The sequence below is a fragment of the Drosophila subobscura genome, chromosome J, assembly GCF_008121235.1.
Source record: "Drosophila subobscura isolate 14011-0131.10 chromosome J, UCBerk_Dsub_1.0, whole genome shotgun sequence".
NCBI lineage: Eukaryota > Metazoa > Arthropoda > Insecta > Diptera > Drosophilidae > Drosophila > Drosophila subobscura.
This window is the reverse complement of record NC_048532.1, coordinates 22,154,784-22,174,528: the sequence shown is the minus strand read 5'-3', so window position 1 is coordinate 22,174,528 and position 19,745 is coordinate 22,154,784. Positions and strand designations below refer to the sequence as shown.

General features: G+C 44.4%; 1 protein-coding gene across 3 annotated transcripts in view; it reads right to left on the bottom strand.

Annotated features, from left to right (window-relative positions):
- Window positions 1-19,745, bottom strand: part of LOC117894905 (eukaryotic translation initiation factor 5B) — a 50,958-nt gene that overhangs the window by 24,567 nt on the left and 6,646 nt on the right. For all 3 annotated transcript variants that reach the window (XM_034802198.1, XM_034802197.1, XM_034802200.1), the window contains exons 5-7: window positions 13,302-13,378; window positions 10,636-10,831; window positions 9,245-9,352 (exon numbers count right to left, since the gene is read on the bottom strand). In XM_034802198.1, the coding sequence (XP_034658089.1) occupies window positions 9,245-9,352; window positions 10,636-10,831; window positions 13,302-13,378 (381 nt within the window). The remainder of the gene's footprint in view (window positions 1-9,244; window positions 9,353-10,635; window positions 10,832-13,301; window positions 13,379-19,745) is intronic.

Here is a 19,745-nt window from a genome sequence, read left to right as displayed (position 1 = left end):
GATCGTTTCGATACGCTTGGCCAGTGTTGGAAAGCTTTACACGATGCTGAAGGTGTAGAAAAGCGTTGCGAGATTATGGATCAGTGTTGGAAAACTCAACTTAGAATCAACAAGTATTTTACCAAAGGTATCTATCATTGAGCCAGTGTTGTACAGTAACTTTTGCAGCTCGTAGTGTTGCAAAATGCAAGAGACTAAACATATTGTAATATTCCAAAATTATTCTCTTAATATTTATCATATTTCGTATGCACTTCGCCCATCCCTAACTGATTTCAGCACCTCCAGCGACCTGAACAAAACTCCAGCTCATTTCAAGTCATGCAACGCCCAGCAGTAACCACAAAACAGCAACAGTAACAGTAACAGCAACAGCAACCACTGACGAGGCTTTCAACAGCAATAACAATGCCAACAACACCTATCAAATGAGCCAAGTCAAGTCGAGACCGAAGCCAAAGCAAGACAGACAGACAGACAGACAGACACTCATTTCCCCAGCCATTATCAACTCAGCAGCAGAAGGCATCAGGCATCAGGCATAAGGCAACCAACAGAGGCATCAGGCCATGTGTCTAGTCATGCTCATTAGCATCTCAAGCAGCGAATGCAACACAGTGACGCCCACAACGCCCACAATCAACACTCGTAGGAGGCACAGGCCAAGATGAGATGAAGACCTGGTAACGAAAGCCCAAAAAGAAAATCTTTCACTCACAGGAAGTTTGTGGGCAAACATCATCATCATCACGAGCAACAAAATTAAAGTAAACCAAAACTTAAATGTGGGTGTTTTGGTTGGTTGCCAGCCAAAGGTGTTAAAGACCTCCTCCAGACATAGGGAAATCTTTCCGTTCGATTAGGAAAATGATTACCTCGCACTCGACAAATGTGGAAAATTAGAATCCATTGATTATTGTTTGCGTTCTTATCGGACATCGGAAATACTTGATCGATACCACTCACAGCTGTGCTTTGTTTATTAATCAGCAATAATACTCGTATCAAATAATGAAAATAATGCGAATAATGAGCAAGAGAAGGGGCAACATTGAAGGCCTCCCCCCCGCTCAACCGATACAAATTAATCCAAGTGCAAAACAATCAATTATGCCCAGCCCTGAATGAATGAAACAAACGCAAACCATACACACAGAGACAGACTGTAAGTTTGATGCGAGGCACCGATCAAAGTCATCGATAAGAAAGCAAAAATAATCGCTGGCCGCAAAATGCGATAACAAAAATCGTCGAACGAAGGCCAGACCGAAATGCAATCGGGAGCGCTCGCTGGACTCTGTTCGAGCGGAAGTGAATGCGCACCCAAAAACTCACAAGAGTGAGTGTGTGACAGAGTGAGTAGTGAGTGTATGAGTGTCTGAGTCTAGTGGCTATTGGCTGTTCGCGTTATCATCCGAATGCGTATCAAGTTCAATGCCTGTCTTTAATGGCTGTTATTAATGTTTTATTTTTGTTGCCTTCTCGTCTGGTTTTCTTTTTTTTTTGTTCTTGTCACGCCTCTTGTCAGGTAAGAGGCGACGCCGGCAATAAAATCATTTAATGATTGTGTGAGTGTAGCGGTTTTACCCTGTCCCCCAATAAAAAGAACATCAATAAAAACAAATGCTAACAGGAAGAGGTTTATCTTAAGTGGGAGGAAATTTAATTGAAAAACACCTGCTCGAAATGGCAAAGATTGTTCGGGTTTTTGGGTGGACTTAAACTATAGATCTAGATGCTTTATGGAGAGTGTTAAAGTGTTTGCCAGGGGTAGTTTATGGGCTGAGCTTTCAGTATCCTTTACTGAATTGTTTCTTGTTCTCAAATAAAAACTCTAGACAAATGTTTTCACGACTTATTTCTCATTTAATTATATTTTTGTTGATGGAACATGTCTTCCCTGCTTGTATACTTAACTCCAATTAACTCTCTTCATAACTTTACATTTCTCTCACATAATTCTGAATTATTATCTAAAAACATTAAGACCCAGCCTAGCCCTCGGAAACAACCTCAAACGAATCTCAGCAGACAATTCGACTCTCAAGCTTTTGTCGTGCAACTTTTATTTTTCCATTTCATTTAGTTGTTGAATTTTCGCGTAGGTGTCTACAGACCCCAGGCCATCTTCCCTCGATTAAACAAACGTCAATTAAGTATTATTTATTTTTGGGGTGCGCGTGTAAATGGGAGAAAAACACCAAGCCAGAAGAAGAGCTATAATAAGGCAGTAGGCAGTAGGCAGGGGAAAATAAGAACATTTTTAATGCCATTTCCCCACCTCGCCCTCGTGGCGCGGTTTTTGTGTGCAAATTCAGCATTTCCGGCCCAAGAAAAACTGAAATGTGACGAAGGCGACCAACTGACCGACCAAGCAAAATAAAACCCACAACGACGACGTCAATTTCCAAGATACAAAAACAAAAGGCAATGGCACAGTATAAAAAAAAAGAAACACAAGGCAGGGGAAGGTTGTGCTGGCAGAACCCGAAGCTGGGGATACACTTTCAGCGGGGTTTTTGTTGCTCTATTTAACAGTTTTGGGCTGAGGAAATTTATATTAAAATATGACACAAATAATGTTTATGGTGTTCCGATTGTCATCAAATTATGAAAATAAATGTAGAAACATTTCAAATGTAATTTACTTCTTTACCAATAATTTTATTTCATAACAATTGGTTTTTACCTGCAAAAGTGTCTATGAAGGAATATTATTTAGGACCGTTTTTAGACTACTTTTAGTAACAGAAACGATTGCAAATCAGAAATAAATGACGCATCTTCATCTACTACGATTATATTTTAATATAAATCTCCCTGGAAACGCCACCTAATTTTGCAACCTTTCAAACTCCACCACAGATCCATAAAACCCGCTCTAAAGCGTATATCAGAAAGCCAAAGACGCAGAGAGACCAGCAACAAAGAGAGCGGGCAACAACAACAACAACGAAATGAAATAAAGAAATAAAAGAAAAACAGAAACAGTCGTCGAGTAATTTGCTAATTACGCTAATTTCTTTTGTTGTTGCTGCTGCTTTTATTGCAATTGCCATTTGTAATCGCAGAGAGCCATTGTTGCCGTTGCTGCTGCTGCCTGGTCGCTGTTTATTTTCATAGTTAAATAAATATATAAAGCACTCATAGATACGGATACGCAGAGAGTAAAAGAGATACAGCTACAGAGTAACAGATACAAGTACATCCACAGCGGATTGGCAAAGAGAGACAGAGCCAGGGGAGGAGCGCAAAAAAAAAGAAGAAATATTAGCGCGTATCTAAGCGGATTTTTATTATCTTATCGTTTGCCCGAATGACTCTCTCCATGTGTGTGTTTGTGTGCATAGTTTTGTATCTATTAAGCACGAGTATCTATAGGGTATTTTTATGACTGAAACAAACCCCATAGACAGCAACGACGACAGCGACGACGACGAAACACGAAGCTCTGGACGGTACAACAGGAAATAAGCATTTTTATGAATGAAACGAAAGCGAGGCGCACACACACACACACACACACACAACAAACCACACACAGATACTTTGCCATGTGTAGATACGCAGATACATGGCTAGGCACTTACAGTTAGTTATGTGGCAAATGTTTTTAGCTAAAAGTGCAGAGCTTGAATGGGATCTGAGCACTGGATTGGGTCGTTCTTTGCGAGACCCAAACAGACCCAAAATCCATTAAATAAACCACCCAAAGAACTATTAAGAAATAATAATAATCCATCTGCGTTCCACATCTCTCTCCCTCAATCTATTTCCAAAAATGTTTCCATGGCAAATTCGTATTTGTATTCTATTTTTTCCATCCATTCATGAATCGCATTTTGTGTGGCATTTGTGTTTCTGTTTTGTTATGGTCTGTTTGCTCTATTTTATATTAAAAGCTCTTTATGGTGGCCTGTATCTGATAGCTAGCAAAACACACAGCGGAGATACTGACTGACTGACTGACTGACTGTATTCCCCACCATTTGTGTCATGGCAGAGTGCGCCTCCCACATCTTTCGATATTTTTTCTTTCTTTGGTTCTTGTTCTATTGTGAAATGCTTTTACCCCGCTGGCGGCTTATCATAATAAGATACAAATGTATCTCGCAGATGAATTTGCCGCTGCTGCTGCTGTCTCTGTTTTCTGTTCATTCATAAAAAAAGAGGGAAAAGAAATCCCATTTCATTCATAAGTAGAATTTCCGGCACGTACAAAGCGGCGGGCAGGGCACCACCTGCCTTATCGTGTTTTTAGGGGTTGCTGCATGCCACTTATCCCCTGCCACTGCCAGTGCCACTTCCACTACCATTTCCTCGACTTCCTGCACTTCCGGATGCACTCTTTAAGGACACAACCCCTGCCCCCACCCCAGCACACTTCTGCCAGGAGTACTACACGCTCGCTGCTGCCCTCTGCCACTGCCCCTGCCCCTACTGCTGTTGCTCCTTCCCTGCGTTCGTTCATTCATTCATTCATTCTCTACGTGCGGAAGCATTCACTTCCGCTCTGCTTCCGTTCTGTCGCTGCGGGGCACTGCCGCCAGTCGGTACCCCAGCTGCTGCTCGGCTGCTCAATCCGCTTCCGCAGGCTGCACTCTCCGCTCTACTCCGCTCAGCTCTGCTCGGTGCCTCTCTTTCAGCTGCACAACATCTTTTGTAATTTAATTACTTGTTCCGGTTCTTAGCGCTGTTTCTATCGCTCCATCATCATCATCATCATTATTGCCGCTTGCCCCTTGTTGTGGCATTATTTAAAGTGTTCCTTTGTGGCACACGTACAGGCCGTAAAAGCGGATTTCCATTCATGCCACAGCAAAAGATTATATGACGCAGTTGTCGATGCAAAACACACATGAGAAAGTGTCAGAGAGATAGAGAGACAATCTCCATAGAGAAGAAAGATCTACAAAGGTATGAGGAGGTGCGTAGATAGTCTTCAGAGAGATTATGGTGAGCAGATCCCTAAGCAGAGAGATTCGTAAATACTCTTTAGAGATTAGGGCAGGAGATCTGCAAACCATTTGCGGAATAAAGAGATTTCTTTTCAAATATTATTGTAGAAAATTGAGCAGAAGATCGCCTGAAATCTTGGCTTTATTTCGATGAAGACATTTTGAATGTAAATCTAAATAAAAGAAATGGAAAGAGGGGAGTGTAAATGTTGTGCAACAAATATAGTAACCAATAAAGTTAGTGGAAGTTCAGGGGGTTTATTTTTACGTAAATGTATCGTAAAATATCTCAAGATTATATTCATGGCACCACTCAATTAAATTTCCTTCTCTCCTGTCCCTCCACAAACAACACCTAAGCCCCACCACCGGTAAGACCTCAATCACAACGTCACTGCCCGCGTATCAGTCCAAATGGGAACTGCGCATTCGACGCCCATTCGAGGCGACAAACGGAAGTCATAAGCCATGAAGAGGCTTAACAATTGAAGGCAACAAACAGCCAAAGAAAATAATATTTAAATCTTATAGCTAAATGCCAGGGCACACAAAGAGAGAGAGAGAGAGAGATATAATGAAGAGGAATAATATGATGAGTGTAGAGGGGAGAGGGATATACCCTTACCCCACTTAAACTTTAAGTTAAGTCTCGCAGCAGCAGCAGCAGCAGCAGCAGCAGCAGCCCATAAATTAGCCCAAGATCAACATGCTGTTCCCGAATCGAAGGCAAACGGCTACCTCTTTATACGTTATACATAAATATATGTACGCGCATGTATAGTCAAGTAGTAAATCGAAAACCCCAGAGGCATTTAATTAACAAAAACCAGCAGCAGCAGCAGCAACAGCAGCAGCAGCAGCACTGAATGAGCTTTCATTTCCGCTACAGCAAACACTTGAGGCATGAATGAAAATATTAAAAGATATCGATCGCCTCCTCGCTGCTTCTTCATCACTCTCTCTCTCTCTCTTTCTGGCAAATTTCTGGTTTGTGTTTTGCGGTTTTTCGGTGGCAAGGCAGGAGGCAGCAGGCCTGCTGCAACATTTGCAAGACGATCTGCAAGTGATCTGCCAACTCAGACGCCTGGCCACAGACTCGCTTTTAAAGACCGTCTTTAGGCATAGATACATAAAGCAACAGCCCCCCCCAAACCCACCTACGAGTGCGAGTACACATACACATCGTTCGTCCATATGTTAAGTGACTGACTGACTGACTGCCTGACTGACTGACGGACGTATCTGGATGTGGATTTGGCGGCTGGGTAACGCCTCCAACTTCCGTTTGCTGTTTTCGTTTTTAAGTGCACAAGGCCCCTAAAGAAGCCGAGCAAAAAGCAAAAGCAACAGCAAAATAAATGTATTCCGGCCTGATGTCAGTGGGAGATTTGAATGGAGGATCGGAACGGATGGGATGGGATCGGCGCGAAGAGAGTGCGAGAGTGGGGCGTGTGTGGCTCTTGTGGCTTAGATTGTGCCTCGATAAAGTGAAACTCTTTGATGTAGTACCAGGGTACGAGGGTAGAGCCAGCCACAGCCCCTCCTTCAGAGGCGGATCTGATCAGAGTGGAGGATAACAAAGACCAGAGAACAGCAGATCGCTGCTTAATTAGCTGCAATGACCCCCAAGGCTATGGCTCAAAAGCTGCTGGTAGGATGATCCCAGCAATTGGGTCTGGCCAGATCGAAATTTAATTGAAATTTTGTTTGGCTTAAAGAGGAAGTGATCATCAAGTCGAAATGTTAACCCAAAGATCAATCTTTTGGCGGCGACAGATGCCCGATTGAAGCTTCTTAAGACCAAAGACAGGCTTGATGAAAGGCCATAATTATGTTTCAGAATGAAGTTTGGGAATGAAGTTAAAGATCTGATAGATGAGAAATCAATGTAAGTGATGAGTAATCATTGTGGTGGAGGAGAAATTGATCTGCTTTCTTAGCTGTCGATGTGTTAGATGGGAAATGGATACTGATCATGAGATGATACTTGAGATCATTCGACTTGAGGTTTCTTTTAAAGGAAAGTTCCTCTGGGGCGATGAGTAGTGATCGCTAAACATGTGATCTAGCTACTGAACTAAAGCTCCTTGATATGCTTAACCATGTCACACGTCATGCGCCAGCGCCCCTCGGTCGTTTGCCAACTTTGAACTGCAGTTAGCCTGCGTAAACGAACTTCCTTGAAGCAGTGCCCTCAAGATCAATCACCTCAGTGTCAGCCCTGCCAAACCATTCAACCCTCAACCTGTGATTAACCCCCATAAGCTGCACTCAGACTCTCGTATCTGGTTACCAAATTCTGACACTTGCTGTGCCCCCGGCAGGCTTTCGGCTTTCGGGTTAAGGGTTGCAGCAAGTGGACTCCACCTGTTTGAAGCTCATTTACGTGAAAGTGTAATGACAAACCCCAAAACGGGAAGTGGAAGTGGTTTGCATGGCGACTGTCGTTGTCCGAAAATGCGTGTGAGAACGGATGTTTCGGTGCCCCGACAGGGGACACAGCAAAACAATTACACGCGAGATGCAGAGACAGACCCAAGTGATCAGCAACAGCAGCAGCAGTGGCCCTGCCATTACAGATTTAATTATATAATTAATAAATGTAATCAACGGGCAGGCCAGGCCAGTCCAAGCAAGGGCCGGGAGAGAGACCAAAGAACGACCATCTGGCAGGCAGGGTCTGCTGTGGCACGCATGCGCAGCAGCCACAGCCACAGCCGTTGCCATCAAAAGATACGAAAGGAAGTTGTCGCTGAGAGACAGGGAGGGAGGGAGAGATGGGGCTCCCATCCTCTTGGACGATTCGTTGAGCTCCCCCCTGAAAGTCAACGGAAATGGCAAAAGGCAAAGACACAAAAAAAGAGCGCCAAGCAGGAGGCACATAAGCGACAAAGCCCAGCATTCTTTGGGGCAGAAAACAACGTGCAGATCTAAAGTAGAATTGGATCAAGGCGGTAGGCAGGCAAACGGGGAGCAGGGACAGGGGCAGCACACACTCTCATGTGTGTGTGTGTGTGACTTGGGAGTGGACTTTTTGGGGACTTGTGGAATACACTGAAGAAATTTAAGAGCTGTTAAGAAAGCCTTTTGAAAGATCTGTTAGAAATCTGTTAGCTTTTAATGGTGTGACGCGCCATGCAGCTGTGCTCCTCGGTTGCTTTCCATTGCTGCCTGGTAACTGCTTCAGCTTGAGGTCCACGTAACTCAAACTGTTCTTTGAGCTTCATCTCTTAAGGAAACAGAACGAAAAGAGTCTTCGAGCGGCGCTCCCACTTCTCCTACAACTTCAAGCTTCAACTCTTACCCATTCGTACACCTCGTACACCTTTCCCCCACTAAACATAGTGTATTCCACATACACTCTACTAAAATACAACAAAAAATCTGTATTAAAACTTGCGCAGGAAAAGAAGCGCAAAAAAAGGCAGAAAGAAAGATAGAGGTAGAGCTGAAGGTAGAGGAGATACAGAAGGAGACGGAGGAGCAGCAGAAAAGGAGAACGTTAAAAAGAATGACGATGAATGACGGGAAGCGCACAGCTTAGCAGCCGCAGCCACAGCGCTGCTTTGCCTCTGCTCTGTTCTGCTCTCTCTCTCTCTCTGTGGATAATTGAGGAAGTTATAATTGCCAATGAATGCCATGCGATGCGATGCCGATGCCTGCCAGCCGGCTGGCTCCACGACTACTCCATCCTCTTCAGAGTCTCCTTTGGCAGAAAGTCAAGCAGGAGGAGACACAAAAACCCTTTGGAGATCGAAGCAGCAAAAGAAGTAGCCCCATCATTGATGGTTGGTTGGTTGGTTTGGTTTGTTGTCTTCTGGTTTTGTTGTCTGGCGAGAGGAAACAGTTGTCGTTGACGGGAAACAGGACATGTCGGCGCATAAATTGAAATGAGTGTCGTCCCATCCTGGAGGACAATTACTTGGGGCTTTCATTATGAAAGAATTTCAAAACGAAAGCATTTTGCGTCGCAATTTCAGCGCTCGATGGATGAGCTAATAATTGCATCACGGAAACACCAAACCCAGCAGGAGGGTTGGTTGCTCGATCGGGTTCAGAGACACGACACCTGTGTCAACAATGAAAAGCTTTGCCACACGCAAAACAAACCAAACATACGACGTACGTACGAGTACTTGACACGATTTTTCAGAGGCCTCCTCTCTGGCACAGACAAGGACTTTCATTGTGCGTTTCTACACATGGATGTAGGTACATAGATCTGCAATCTCCCCAATCACAATGGAACCTTTTGTGTTGTAGATTGTGCTAGGCATTCCACTTACCTCCTTGCTGGGCACACAGATCGGCGTACCCACTTTGACAATGCCATTCTCCACGATCACACCCATCACAATGGGATCCCGACTGTTGAATATGAATTGTGGCAGTATCTGAAAAGAAAACATAAAGGGAAAGAGAATTAGATCACTCAACGACTGACAGAAGCACGATTTGATGATCATCTCTTAGGCATAAATATATAACGATGGGCGGCTGGCACTTAACTACTTTTTAAATAATGTCTAATAATTATGGTGGCTAAGAACAGGCACTGGTTTTGTCGATAGATCTTCCATTTTTGTGTGCACTCTACGGCACTTTGGTTGATACTTTTGGTGTAATTTTGATTGAAAGATTGAGGATCAAGGAGGCAGAAGTTTGACTCTTTTTTCTGGGAATATTTTCTATGAACATTTCTAGCAAAAAATCCTTGATCCAGTAATCTTTCTGCTAAGAATCTTCACTCTTCACTTCACTCACTCCCCAGCAGCGCATTGGCACTTCGTTGCGGCTGAAACGCCACAGAAAAAAGAAGCCCGAAGAACAACTTAATTTCCGTTGCGTCAACTGTTGGGAGTAGAAGAAGGCCTCAAATGGGATGCCGCCAGCAGCAGCAACAGCAAAAGCAGCGCCACAACGGACATAGAAAATGGGATCGAGCCAGCAAGACTTTGGACTAGAAAAAGTGGCCCAAAGAACACGTTTTCTGCAGCAAATAGACAAGAGAGAAGAACCCCAAGCCACATGCACCGACCGCTGGCTGTTGGCTGTTGCGCTGGCCAACTCCTTAAGACAGAAGGCGAGTTAATAACTCAAACTAAAACAACGTCATTGTTATAACAACAACAGCAGCAACAAGGAGAGGGAGCACAGTCGCTGGGTCTCTGGAGAAGTCTCTGCGCTAGCCGCTCCTCTGTATCTACCATCATTGGTGGAACTGGTGGGGGGATAACAGCTGTGTCTGCGCTCTGAGTCCAATTACCAGCACAGTGGGAGCTCCATGCTGGATGTGTGTGAGTGTGTGGGGGCCTCTTGCATACGGCCATAATCTAATGATTGCCTATAAATCAAATACGCTCTTTAAAACATTATTTGAGCAGGAAGTGTGGACGTGAGAGATGCAGGCGTCCGACTCTGTGGATCGTCCGACTAGGGCTTTAATCGCTTGTTGAGTGCTTTTGCCTCGCTCTGGCGGGGCTCCCATGTTCTCATTCTGCTCGGCCTGAAGCATCATTAGGTCACAGCTGGAGCTGCTCCACGTACCACCAAATGAGTGCAAGAGTCCCAGAGTCCCATTTTACACCTGTAGCTCTTGCAGGCGGCGGAGGTGGAGGAAAGCCCACATTAAAATAATACCCATAATGATATCGAGGGTACCTTCTGCTCTACTCACCCTTAGCTTGCATGGGAAGACGGCTATGGATCGGAACTCCTCGCGCTTCTTTTGCTTCAGCTCCTCACGGTAGGCGGTGAACTTATCGAACAGATGATAGATAATGTCCGCTTGGAATATTTTCACGCCCAGCGATTCGGCCATTTCCTGGGCCTCGCGCTCGATTTTTACATCGAATGCCAAAATTGTTGCATATCTAAGGGCGTCACCGAAAAAGAGAAGAAAACAGAAAGCAGCAGCATGAAGATTAAAAACAATTAAAATTGTAAGAATAATAATAACTACTTTAATGATAATGGGAATGCAGTTTCCTGTCTGTCTCTCTGGAGTCTCTCTGAAGTCTGACTCTAATGATCCCCACCAGGAAGCGTTCATAATTGAAATCACAACAACCGTCTTCTTGTCCGCTGGCCATCCATCCGCGCAGCGTGCGCTTTCAATGACAGGAAATGGTTGGCATTTCGAGCAGCGTATCGAGAAACCCTCCACTTGACAGCGGAAGGGTCCAGCACAGGGGCACTAATGAGGGGCCAGTTTTTGGGGGAATGGTTTGGGAGACGGTCTCCAGAAAAGGCTAATCGATCTATGAATTATGTTCAGTTTCAGTTGTGGAGGCAGCAGCCCAAAAATATAACCAATAAATAGCCTCACTCGAGAGCTAATTTTATGCATAAAAAAGAACACATAAAAAGCAATTTTATAGTGAAAGGCGAGTGCGAAGGGTGCGGCGCGGGAGTGAGATTTTTACGATCGTAAAATGCGAAAATTGATGGCTCAAAATTCCACGCGCGTAAAAATCATAAATAAGGAAGATCAGCACAGCCCCTTGCCCTGAAGTGTTTGGATCTATAAGATATGCGGATACATTTCCTAAAAGCAAACATAATTCAACGTTCGAGCGGTGCGCAGGCGCGCAGCCGGAAATGTGTCTCTGTGTGTGTGTGGCACAAACGGAAATGCCTAGATACAAGATACACTCTCAGAGAGTACGCTGGTAGAGATTTCTATTATGTTGCCTTGGCCATTTTTCGCGCATGTGACAGCGTAATTTGAGTGGGCCGTAAATGTATCTGCATCTGGGCAAACGCCATCTGTAAACGCTTTGTCGCTCTCTGGATCTGTGCATCTGTTAGGCCCCGCTTTTGTCTCTGCCAAGCAGAGCACGAAAATAGTTTCAGTTTGCAATTGGAAACTTGTCAGCCAAGGCGTGAAGGGAGAGGAGAGCAAGAGACAGATACAGGAGTAGCTCAAAGGCAGATACTGGCGAGAGATATAGCTACAGGAGTAGTTCAGTTTTAAGCGAGCAAAAGATACAGATACAAAGGCTGGGAGGGGGCACACCCAATAAGTGGCATCTTGGTCTACTATTTGGCACCACTTAACGGCCCGAGACGGGACTCAGCGCAAGACGCTAATGAGACAAAGCTGCCGGCTGGTCCGTCGTCTAAAGGTTTCGCTCTCTATAATAAATCATGAGGATCGCTTAGCATAGGAGAGTGCACAGTGCCTCTCTCCCGTTCCAGCTCTGTGTAAAGTGCATTTTGTGATTGCCGCTAAATGAATCACTTAACCCGGAACCCAGCCCATACACCATGCACCATACACAATACTCCTTAACTCTTTGCTTCGTTGTTATTGCTGCTGCTGTTGTCTTGGCGGCTATATCACAAACAAAATCTTCAAAGATCCGCTTATAATCGTGGTGGCTGGCTGGCTGGGCTGTTGGGCTGTTGGGGGGGCGCAGCGAGCGGGGGTGGTGTGTGTGTTAATGAAGTTAAGCGGCAATAAAATTGCATTGTTCAGTGTCGTATATCAAAAAGTCGTTTATTCCCGTCGCAGTATCTCTCTCTCTCCCTGCACCGCTCCCTGCTTTAAGTGTTCGATTATAAGGCGGCATAGAGCTCCCCTTACAATGTAGTCAACAGTGAGGAAGGGGGTCTGGGGTGTGCAATGATTGAATGTGTTGTAAATGGCTAAAAGGTGGGGCAGGCCTGGGGCTCGAACAACGCGTTTCAAAAAGGAAGTTCTGGGCAAGTTATGGGTGAAAAACGAAGCGTACAAAGTTGCCAGATCAATGAAATGTGCGTAGAAGGATTGCCAGATATTCAAACTTTATTTTGAATGAATTTCTATGAATTCCTGCCACTCTGCCTTCAGCTAATCAACAATTTCTCTTACTCTTTCTAGCATGAACATTTTCGTTATGAACTTATTTTTCTGTCTGCCAAAAATTCCTGCAGCACAAAAAGTCAATAAACTTGCCAGAAGCAAGTGGAATCATATGCAAAGGGTCGTCAGACCCCACTTTACTCTGCTACCATTCGATTCATTGCATATTTCCACATGCCATTCATGGAAATAGCCCATAGATCAAAATCAATTTCCACACAAACACCCAGGGCAGGGGTAGGGGCTGGATAGGGCATACAATTTCAATGCAGTCGTCAGAATTTCATTTTTTGAGGAAGTTCAATAAACCCACGCGAAGTGAATTCGATAGGGCCAGTAGGAGAACCCAACCAAGAGTGGGAATTTCCGCATTCAGCGAATTCCAGAGAACTTTGATGGCAGCACTAACTGACACATCAGCGTCAACGAAAGGTGCAAGAATGAAATTAGAATCGATAAATGAATGAATGAATGGGATGGGCTGGGGGAGTACTCACTGCGCTTCGTGCTCCAACATTGTAGAGGCCTTCATGACATCACGTTTGACCACGGGTCCAATGCGTATGGCAGAGTACTGGAAAAGATAACGAAAAAGATATTACAGATTAGAGACACATTCAAGAGAAGTTGTCAACCAGATGGCTGCACAGTTTTTCGGTGTTGTTGGCCCAAAACCATCTGACCCAAAGAGACGTTTTCTTTTTTTGGGCTATTTATAGACACATGGCCATAAAAAAACAAGAAAAAAATATAACGAAAAATCTAAACTAAACAAGCGGCAAGAAAAACTAAAGTGAAACATTTTCTCAAACGGCCCACAGCGGGCAGACATCGACAGAGACAAGTACATATGTATGTATGTATGTACAAATGTATGTATTTATGTATGTATAAATGTATGTATAAATGTATGTGCGTTGGACAGACAGACCTCCCCACCGTGTGCCAGCAGCAGCGACAGCGGCCATTCGGACGAGTTCATTCACATCTCGTCGAAGATGTTCAATTTTTATTTTGCTATTTTCTTCTTGTTGTATTTATTTTCGTTGTTCGTCGCCAGATGATTACAAATGATCATTGATAAAAATAACAGCAGTAGGCAGCGGCAGCAGCAGCAGACACAGATTCTGACATGAATGAATGAACGAATGGTTGAATGAATGGCTGCTTGCTGGCTGCTGCAGGCGGGGCAGCGCTTCAATGAGTGGGGCAAATGGAATTTGCTTTCGATAGCGACTTAATTGCGCCACCGGATATGCACGCGCCACTGATAAGGCGGCTCACTGGCACAATCCACACTTGCCACAAAATATTAAATGGAAAGTGTAACTCGTTTGCTCTGCATTTGCATACATAAATCCCTCTACCAGCCTCATAAACACCAGATTAACTTATAATAAGACTCCAAAAAGCAGACGTTCAGCTGTGGCCAGACTTTTCTCATGTATAAGCGGCGTTGCCACTAGAGGGAGAGCGGCGTTGAGGGATTTCTAATTCGATTGTAAATCCAATTAATTAAACTACAAATCAATGAGAACTGCTAGCAAAAATAGCTAGAGGTGGGATGAAACGAATTGCTGTCTAGGGTATCATAAAGTTAACAGATTTGCTGCTGCTCCTGCTCAAGGAGTTGCCACCTCCTGCCAGTGCTGCCTCTCTCCGTCATTTGGTGTCTCACATTTCTCCGTCTCAATATTACGCTACGAGTGTTTTCAATTGTAAATTGAATTCAATTACAGCCTAAGCCATTCAGGAAAAATTTCATTCATTAACCAGAACCGCTGCTGTTATAAAAGAAATTGTGTGCTAGAGTGTGTGTGTGTGTGTGTCTGTAGCTAACGGAAAAGCAAATAAAAGAAAAAGCGAATGAGAGAGCAAGCAGAAAAAAAAAGAGTTTTGCAATCAACAAAACAATGAATGAAATCGGAAGTTTATTGTGTTGAATGCACAATTGTGGGGCACACACAGCGCGACACAAAAGAGAGGCAGAGCAACGAGAGAAAGAGAAAAACATATACGCAGTAATTGTAGAGTCGAGAGCCTCGATTGCATGTAAAACGGTCAAACGGAAGTGATAGCAAAATGCTGCTGCTGCCCCTCTGCACTGCCACTCACCCCTTTGCTGGGTTGGGGATTGACCCGATATGGGGGTTGCCATAGAGAGAGAGAGAGCGAGTGCCAGGGAGGGGCAGTCCACGTGGCACAGCTCCGTAAACGATTTCAGGCTTCAGATATCGTTTCGCACAAAACAATCAAAGCACGCGCATGGCATGGCATTGGCAGGGCATTGGCTGACGCAGCTGCTGCATCGGAGCCCACAGAAAACCCAGAGAAATTCGAGAGAAAACTAGAAAGAGAAGCCAAAGCGGGTATCGTTTCAGCACACACTCTCTCGCAGGAGGAACACTTGAGGATATTTGATGGATACAGCAACAGAGGTGAGCTGCTGCATGACCAGTTTGAAAGGAAACTTTATATTTAAGAGCAGACTTTGCACATCTTTGGGCTGCCGCAAAGTGTATACCAACTTCGGTGTCAGCTATCACCATTCGATGCACTTTTCTGCTTAGAAATGTGCAAAAATTTGTGGGCGTAGAAGTGCGTAAGAGGCGAAAGGTAAAGCTAATTAGCAGGAGAGCATCACGGACACAAAAACGCCAAAAGGTAAAAGGTTGCCACTGCCATCTACGGAGTCTTTCACTGGCAGCTGCTGATGCTTCCGCTGATGCTGCCGCTGCTGCTGCCACTGCTGACGTCAAGTCAAGAGGAGGAACATGCCACTCAATGTTATCGATGGCACCAAAGAGCATCCGACATTTAAAGACAGATACCAGCAGAGCGCGATGCTTAAACCAGCAAAAATGATGCAAATTATTTCTGTGCTGGCAAATTAATAGCTCGGGCCCCCGTGTCTATGGTCGTGTGTCCGGTTTACGTCACTTTTTGTTGCCGTTTTTGCTGCTGCTGCTGCGGCGGACATCTAATTAATGTCAGCTGAGCGAACCTTTCTTCGTGGCGGGGGTAATTGGAAAATTACGCTCAAAATTCAAGAAAAATTCATAAACTTCCGTTTCGGTTTTTAGGTTCTTAAATGCTAGAACTGGGCACACCCCCACACAGATATCTGGATATGTAAATTTCTATTATTTTGGTTGGATTCACAACTTCCTTCAACTGTTGTTGTCGTCGTCGTCGTCGTGGTTGGGCATTTGATTTCGTTGAAAATGCGGCCGCTACGTGTTTATGAATGAAAATTAAGCAATAAGCTCTTGAGTGCGACTGTTGTATCTGTGTATCTCTCTCTCTGTGTGTGTGTGTGTGTGTGGGGCAGGAAGAATTGCTTCCGTTGTTGGTTTTGTTTTTTCGTCTTTCATTTATACATTCATTCATTTTACTCATTCACCTTGGATTCAGGGCCCGCCTTGGGTTCCACACATTCATTCATTCATTGTTCTTTCCTTTTTTTTATCCACTCTTGCTACACCTTTTGCTTTTCCCCTGATTCGCTTTCTCGCTCGCTCTCTCTCTCTCGTCTGGGTTTTATTTTGTTGTCGTTGTACCTTTTGCGGCGGTATTTTGTTTTTCGATTTTGAGCAGATGTTTTCAACGCAAAGAAGGAAGTACTTCCGATTCGCGTATGTAAGATTCTCATGTACGAATCGATAGAGCGCAATTCGTTTATAATTTGTTGGGCAACTGGGTCCCTGAAGACCCTTCTTTTGTTTATCGATAAATATCAATTATTATCGATCATTTATGATAGTTTTTTGAACAGTATTGATAGCTTCTTATCAGCTTCAATAACTTTTATGCTATTCAACACCATTTATGATAAGTTTTAATGAATTTTCTACCATTTTCTATCCTTCATCGTTTCTTTATCGACACATATCGCTCATTTCTTACCATGAACGATCATTTATCGTTCAAAATTCACTCAAAACAATTACAATTTCAGGGTATTCAATGCTTGGTTTCACCTAAACTCATTTTCATTGTTGTTTTTGGCAACTGCGTCGCATTAATGAAAACATTGGCATTGTCCGCTTCCTCTTTGGCGTCTTATGTCTTTGTTTTTTGTGTGTGTGTTTTCTGGGGTTCTTTCCTCACTTCCTTCCTTACCCACAGTTTCGGTTTTAATGTCTCTCGGTCTCTAGTACTACGAAACACGCTAAATGGGAAACATGGGAAGCAGAAGCCGAAACCGAAGCGAAAGAGTGCCGGCAGCAGCAACAAAAACTAAATTCATTCATGAAATTCAGCCGAAGAGCAACCGAAAAGCCATGGAATGGTAGGGGTGAGGAGGCAGCTGGGAGCACCCAACAATGGAAGGGAATGGACAACATTTTGGGGCTCATTCTGCTGCGTGTGTGGGGAGGAGGAAGAACGGATTCATGAATGAATGCGAGCGAGTCACGATACTCGTTTCGGATGCCTTCAACATTTCTCAAGCCTCTGGCTCAGCAATTGCGTAGGAAAACTGACCGATATGGCTAATTATTTCCACTACTTGGTGGCTGGCAGACCGCTACCTGCTGCTTCTTCAATGTTTATTTTTTGTGGGCCGTGAGTAGTGGGCGAGGCGAGTTTTGCATGCCACAGACATTCGCTTTGCAGTGGCAGTGGCATAAACACGATTACAAATGGCAACCTCAAACATCAAGCGACACATCCAAGCAGTCGGTGAGCATGACGAGTGCTCTGTGTCTGTTTGCGAAACTTTCTGTTGTTTGCTTTTAATTAAAATGCATGTGGGAATCAAATTACGTTGTCGTCGTCGTCGTTGTGTCTATGTATGTGGCCAGCCAGCAGGCCAGCCACCTGCCCACCACGTAGTCCGTAGCCCACCTACCAAAAACCCAAACCCGCACTCAGCGCAGCGCAGCACTGCGAGAATGTGGCACGGCACACAATTATGGCAGCAACAGCAGCAGCAGCAGCAGCAGCGGCAAAACCGCAGCACAATGAATGCCAGCCATGATGCCTGCCTGCCTGCCTGCCTGCTCCATGGAAATAGTTGATGGCTACATAATTACATTTTCGCCCAAATGCAACAGCAACAGCAGCTCTAGCATCTGGTGGCATGCCCCAGTCTCAGGCGGCAGGTCGGAAGGTTGCTTAGGCGGGGTGAAGGGTGCATGGTGGCAAGAGCACAAAGCGCAGGAGGCAGCAGGCAGAAGACCAGCCACTTTTGAAGTCTAGCAACTTTTCGAGTGCAGAATTTTTCCATTCATGAAAAAAGTAGACAAGAAAAAGCAAAGAAAAAGGAGAAAGACATGTGCAGGTGGGTGCTATTACGACTAGGGGAATACCCTGTGGGGAAACAGTAAAATCTACACCCAATAATCGTACTTAAAAGAGGATGTTTAGAGATCTCTTCCACTGGATATTCTGGCTTTTAAATGTAAATAATTGTGGAGATATTTGCTAAAAAATTAGCTACAAACTAGCAGCTGATTGTAAGGATTCTTTTGGGCTATTCATTCATTTCTCAAACCTTTTCACAACGTGAATGTATGTATGTAGTAGAGTTGCGTAAAAAATATCATTGTGCAAAAGTTGAATGTTGGATTGATGTTATTTTGCATTGCAAAATGTATGAATGAACATGAACCCAGGCAGCCAGTCCAGCCACGTTGCGGGTGTACGACACAGTCGAAGCCACAGCCACAGCAACAGCAACAGAAAACTGCAATTGCAAACTGCAAACTGCAATTGTTGTATAAGCAAAAGGTAAAGAGAGAGAGAGGACGCAAGGGGGTGATGGCATCATTCCAGTGAGTGAGTGAGTGAGAGGTGCACCAACTCTTTTTTATGAATGGCAAGACACAACAGCAACAGCAACAGCAACAACAGCCATCAGGTTGTGGCAGTCAACCACCGCTATATTTGGTCGTTGACGGCTGGCTACGAGGTGCAAATGTTAATGAAGCCAACGCAACAGCCACAACAGCAACAAAAACAGCAAAAGAAATTGCAGGCCAAATGCATAACGGCGTTTGGAAAAGTTGTAGAGAGAAAGAGCGCGCAAAGTGTGGGTAGAAGAGAGGCAGGAGGGGGGGAGTGCTGGAGCGTACACCGACACCGCGAGTAGCTGGCAGGCTCATTCATGCTGTCTTTTTGGTTTGCCTTTTTTCCGGCAGGCGATCATAAAAATGTGCAACCAACAGACCATAAATCTGGCGAAAACATTTTCCATGACGTAACGCCGTGGAATGCATGTAGCCTGTCAGGCAGTCAGCCAGACAGGCAGGCATACACAAGAAAAATCCAATCGATAGACAGTTTTATCGGTATGCAAGTCTGTGGCATGCCCAGAGTGTTGCCAGAAGGCATAGAACTCTACGCTTGATTGAGTCCTACGCCTCAGCTCGTACATCATTTCATTGAGCATTTTGTAGCGTTCAATTAATTGACAATAAAATAAACTCAACAGCAGACAAAACGCGTAACACGAAACCCCCGAAAAGAGCAACAAAAAAACATTCAACAATCAATTGTATGGAAAACAAATCAATTACAAAACTGTGTTGGCAGCTCTTTTGCTCTCCTTTTAATTGCTGCGCTCCGCTCCGTCCCACATTTCGAGCCGGCATTTATGGAAGTTATTGCTCGCTTTGTTATTTCATTCATTCACACACAAACACACAGATAAACAGACAGACAGACAGACACATGCTCGTACAATAATTCATTTCATTGATCAAATAAACATTTGCTACACATTTCGATAAATTGAACACGAAAACTGCCTTCATGCCCCTGACAGCGAGGGGCAGAACCGATCGATGCTGCGTTTTTTCCATTCATAAAAATTGATTGCACTCGTTGCCCCCACAGCCCTCTGGTAGCGGCCATGTGGCGTGAGGTTCGAGTGTACCTCGGAGCCCTCCTGCCATTTAGTTTTGAATATAAATATGAGAATCAATTAACTGCAGCTA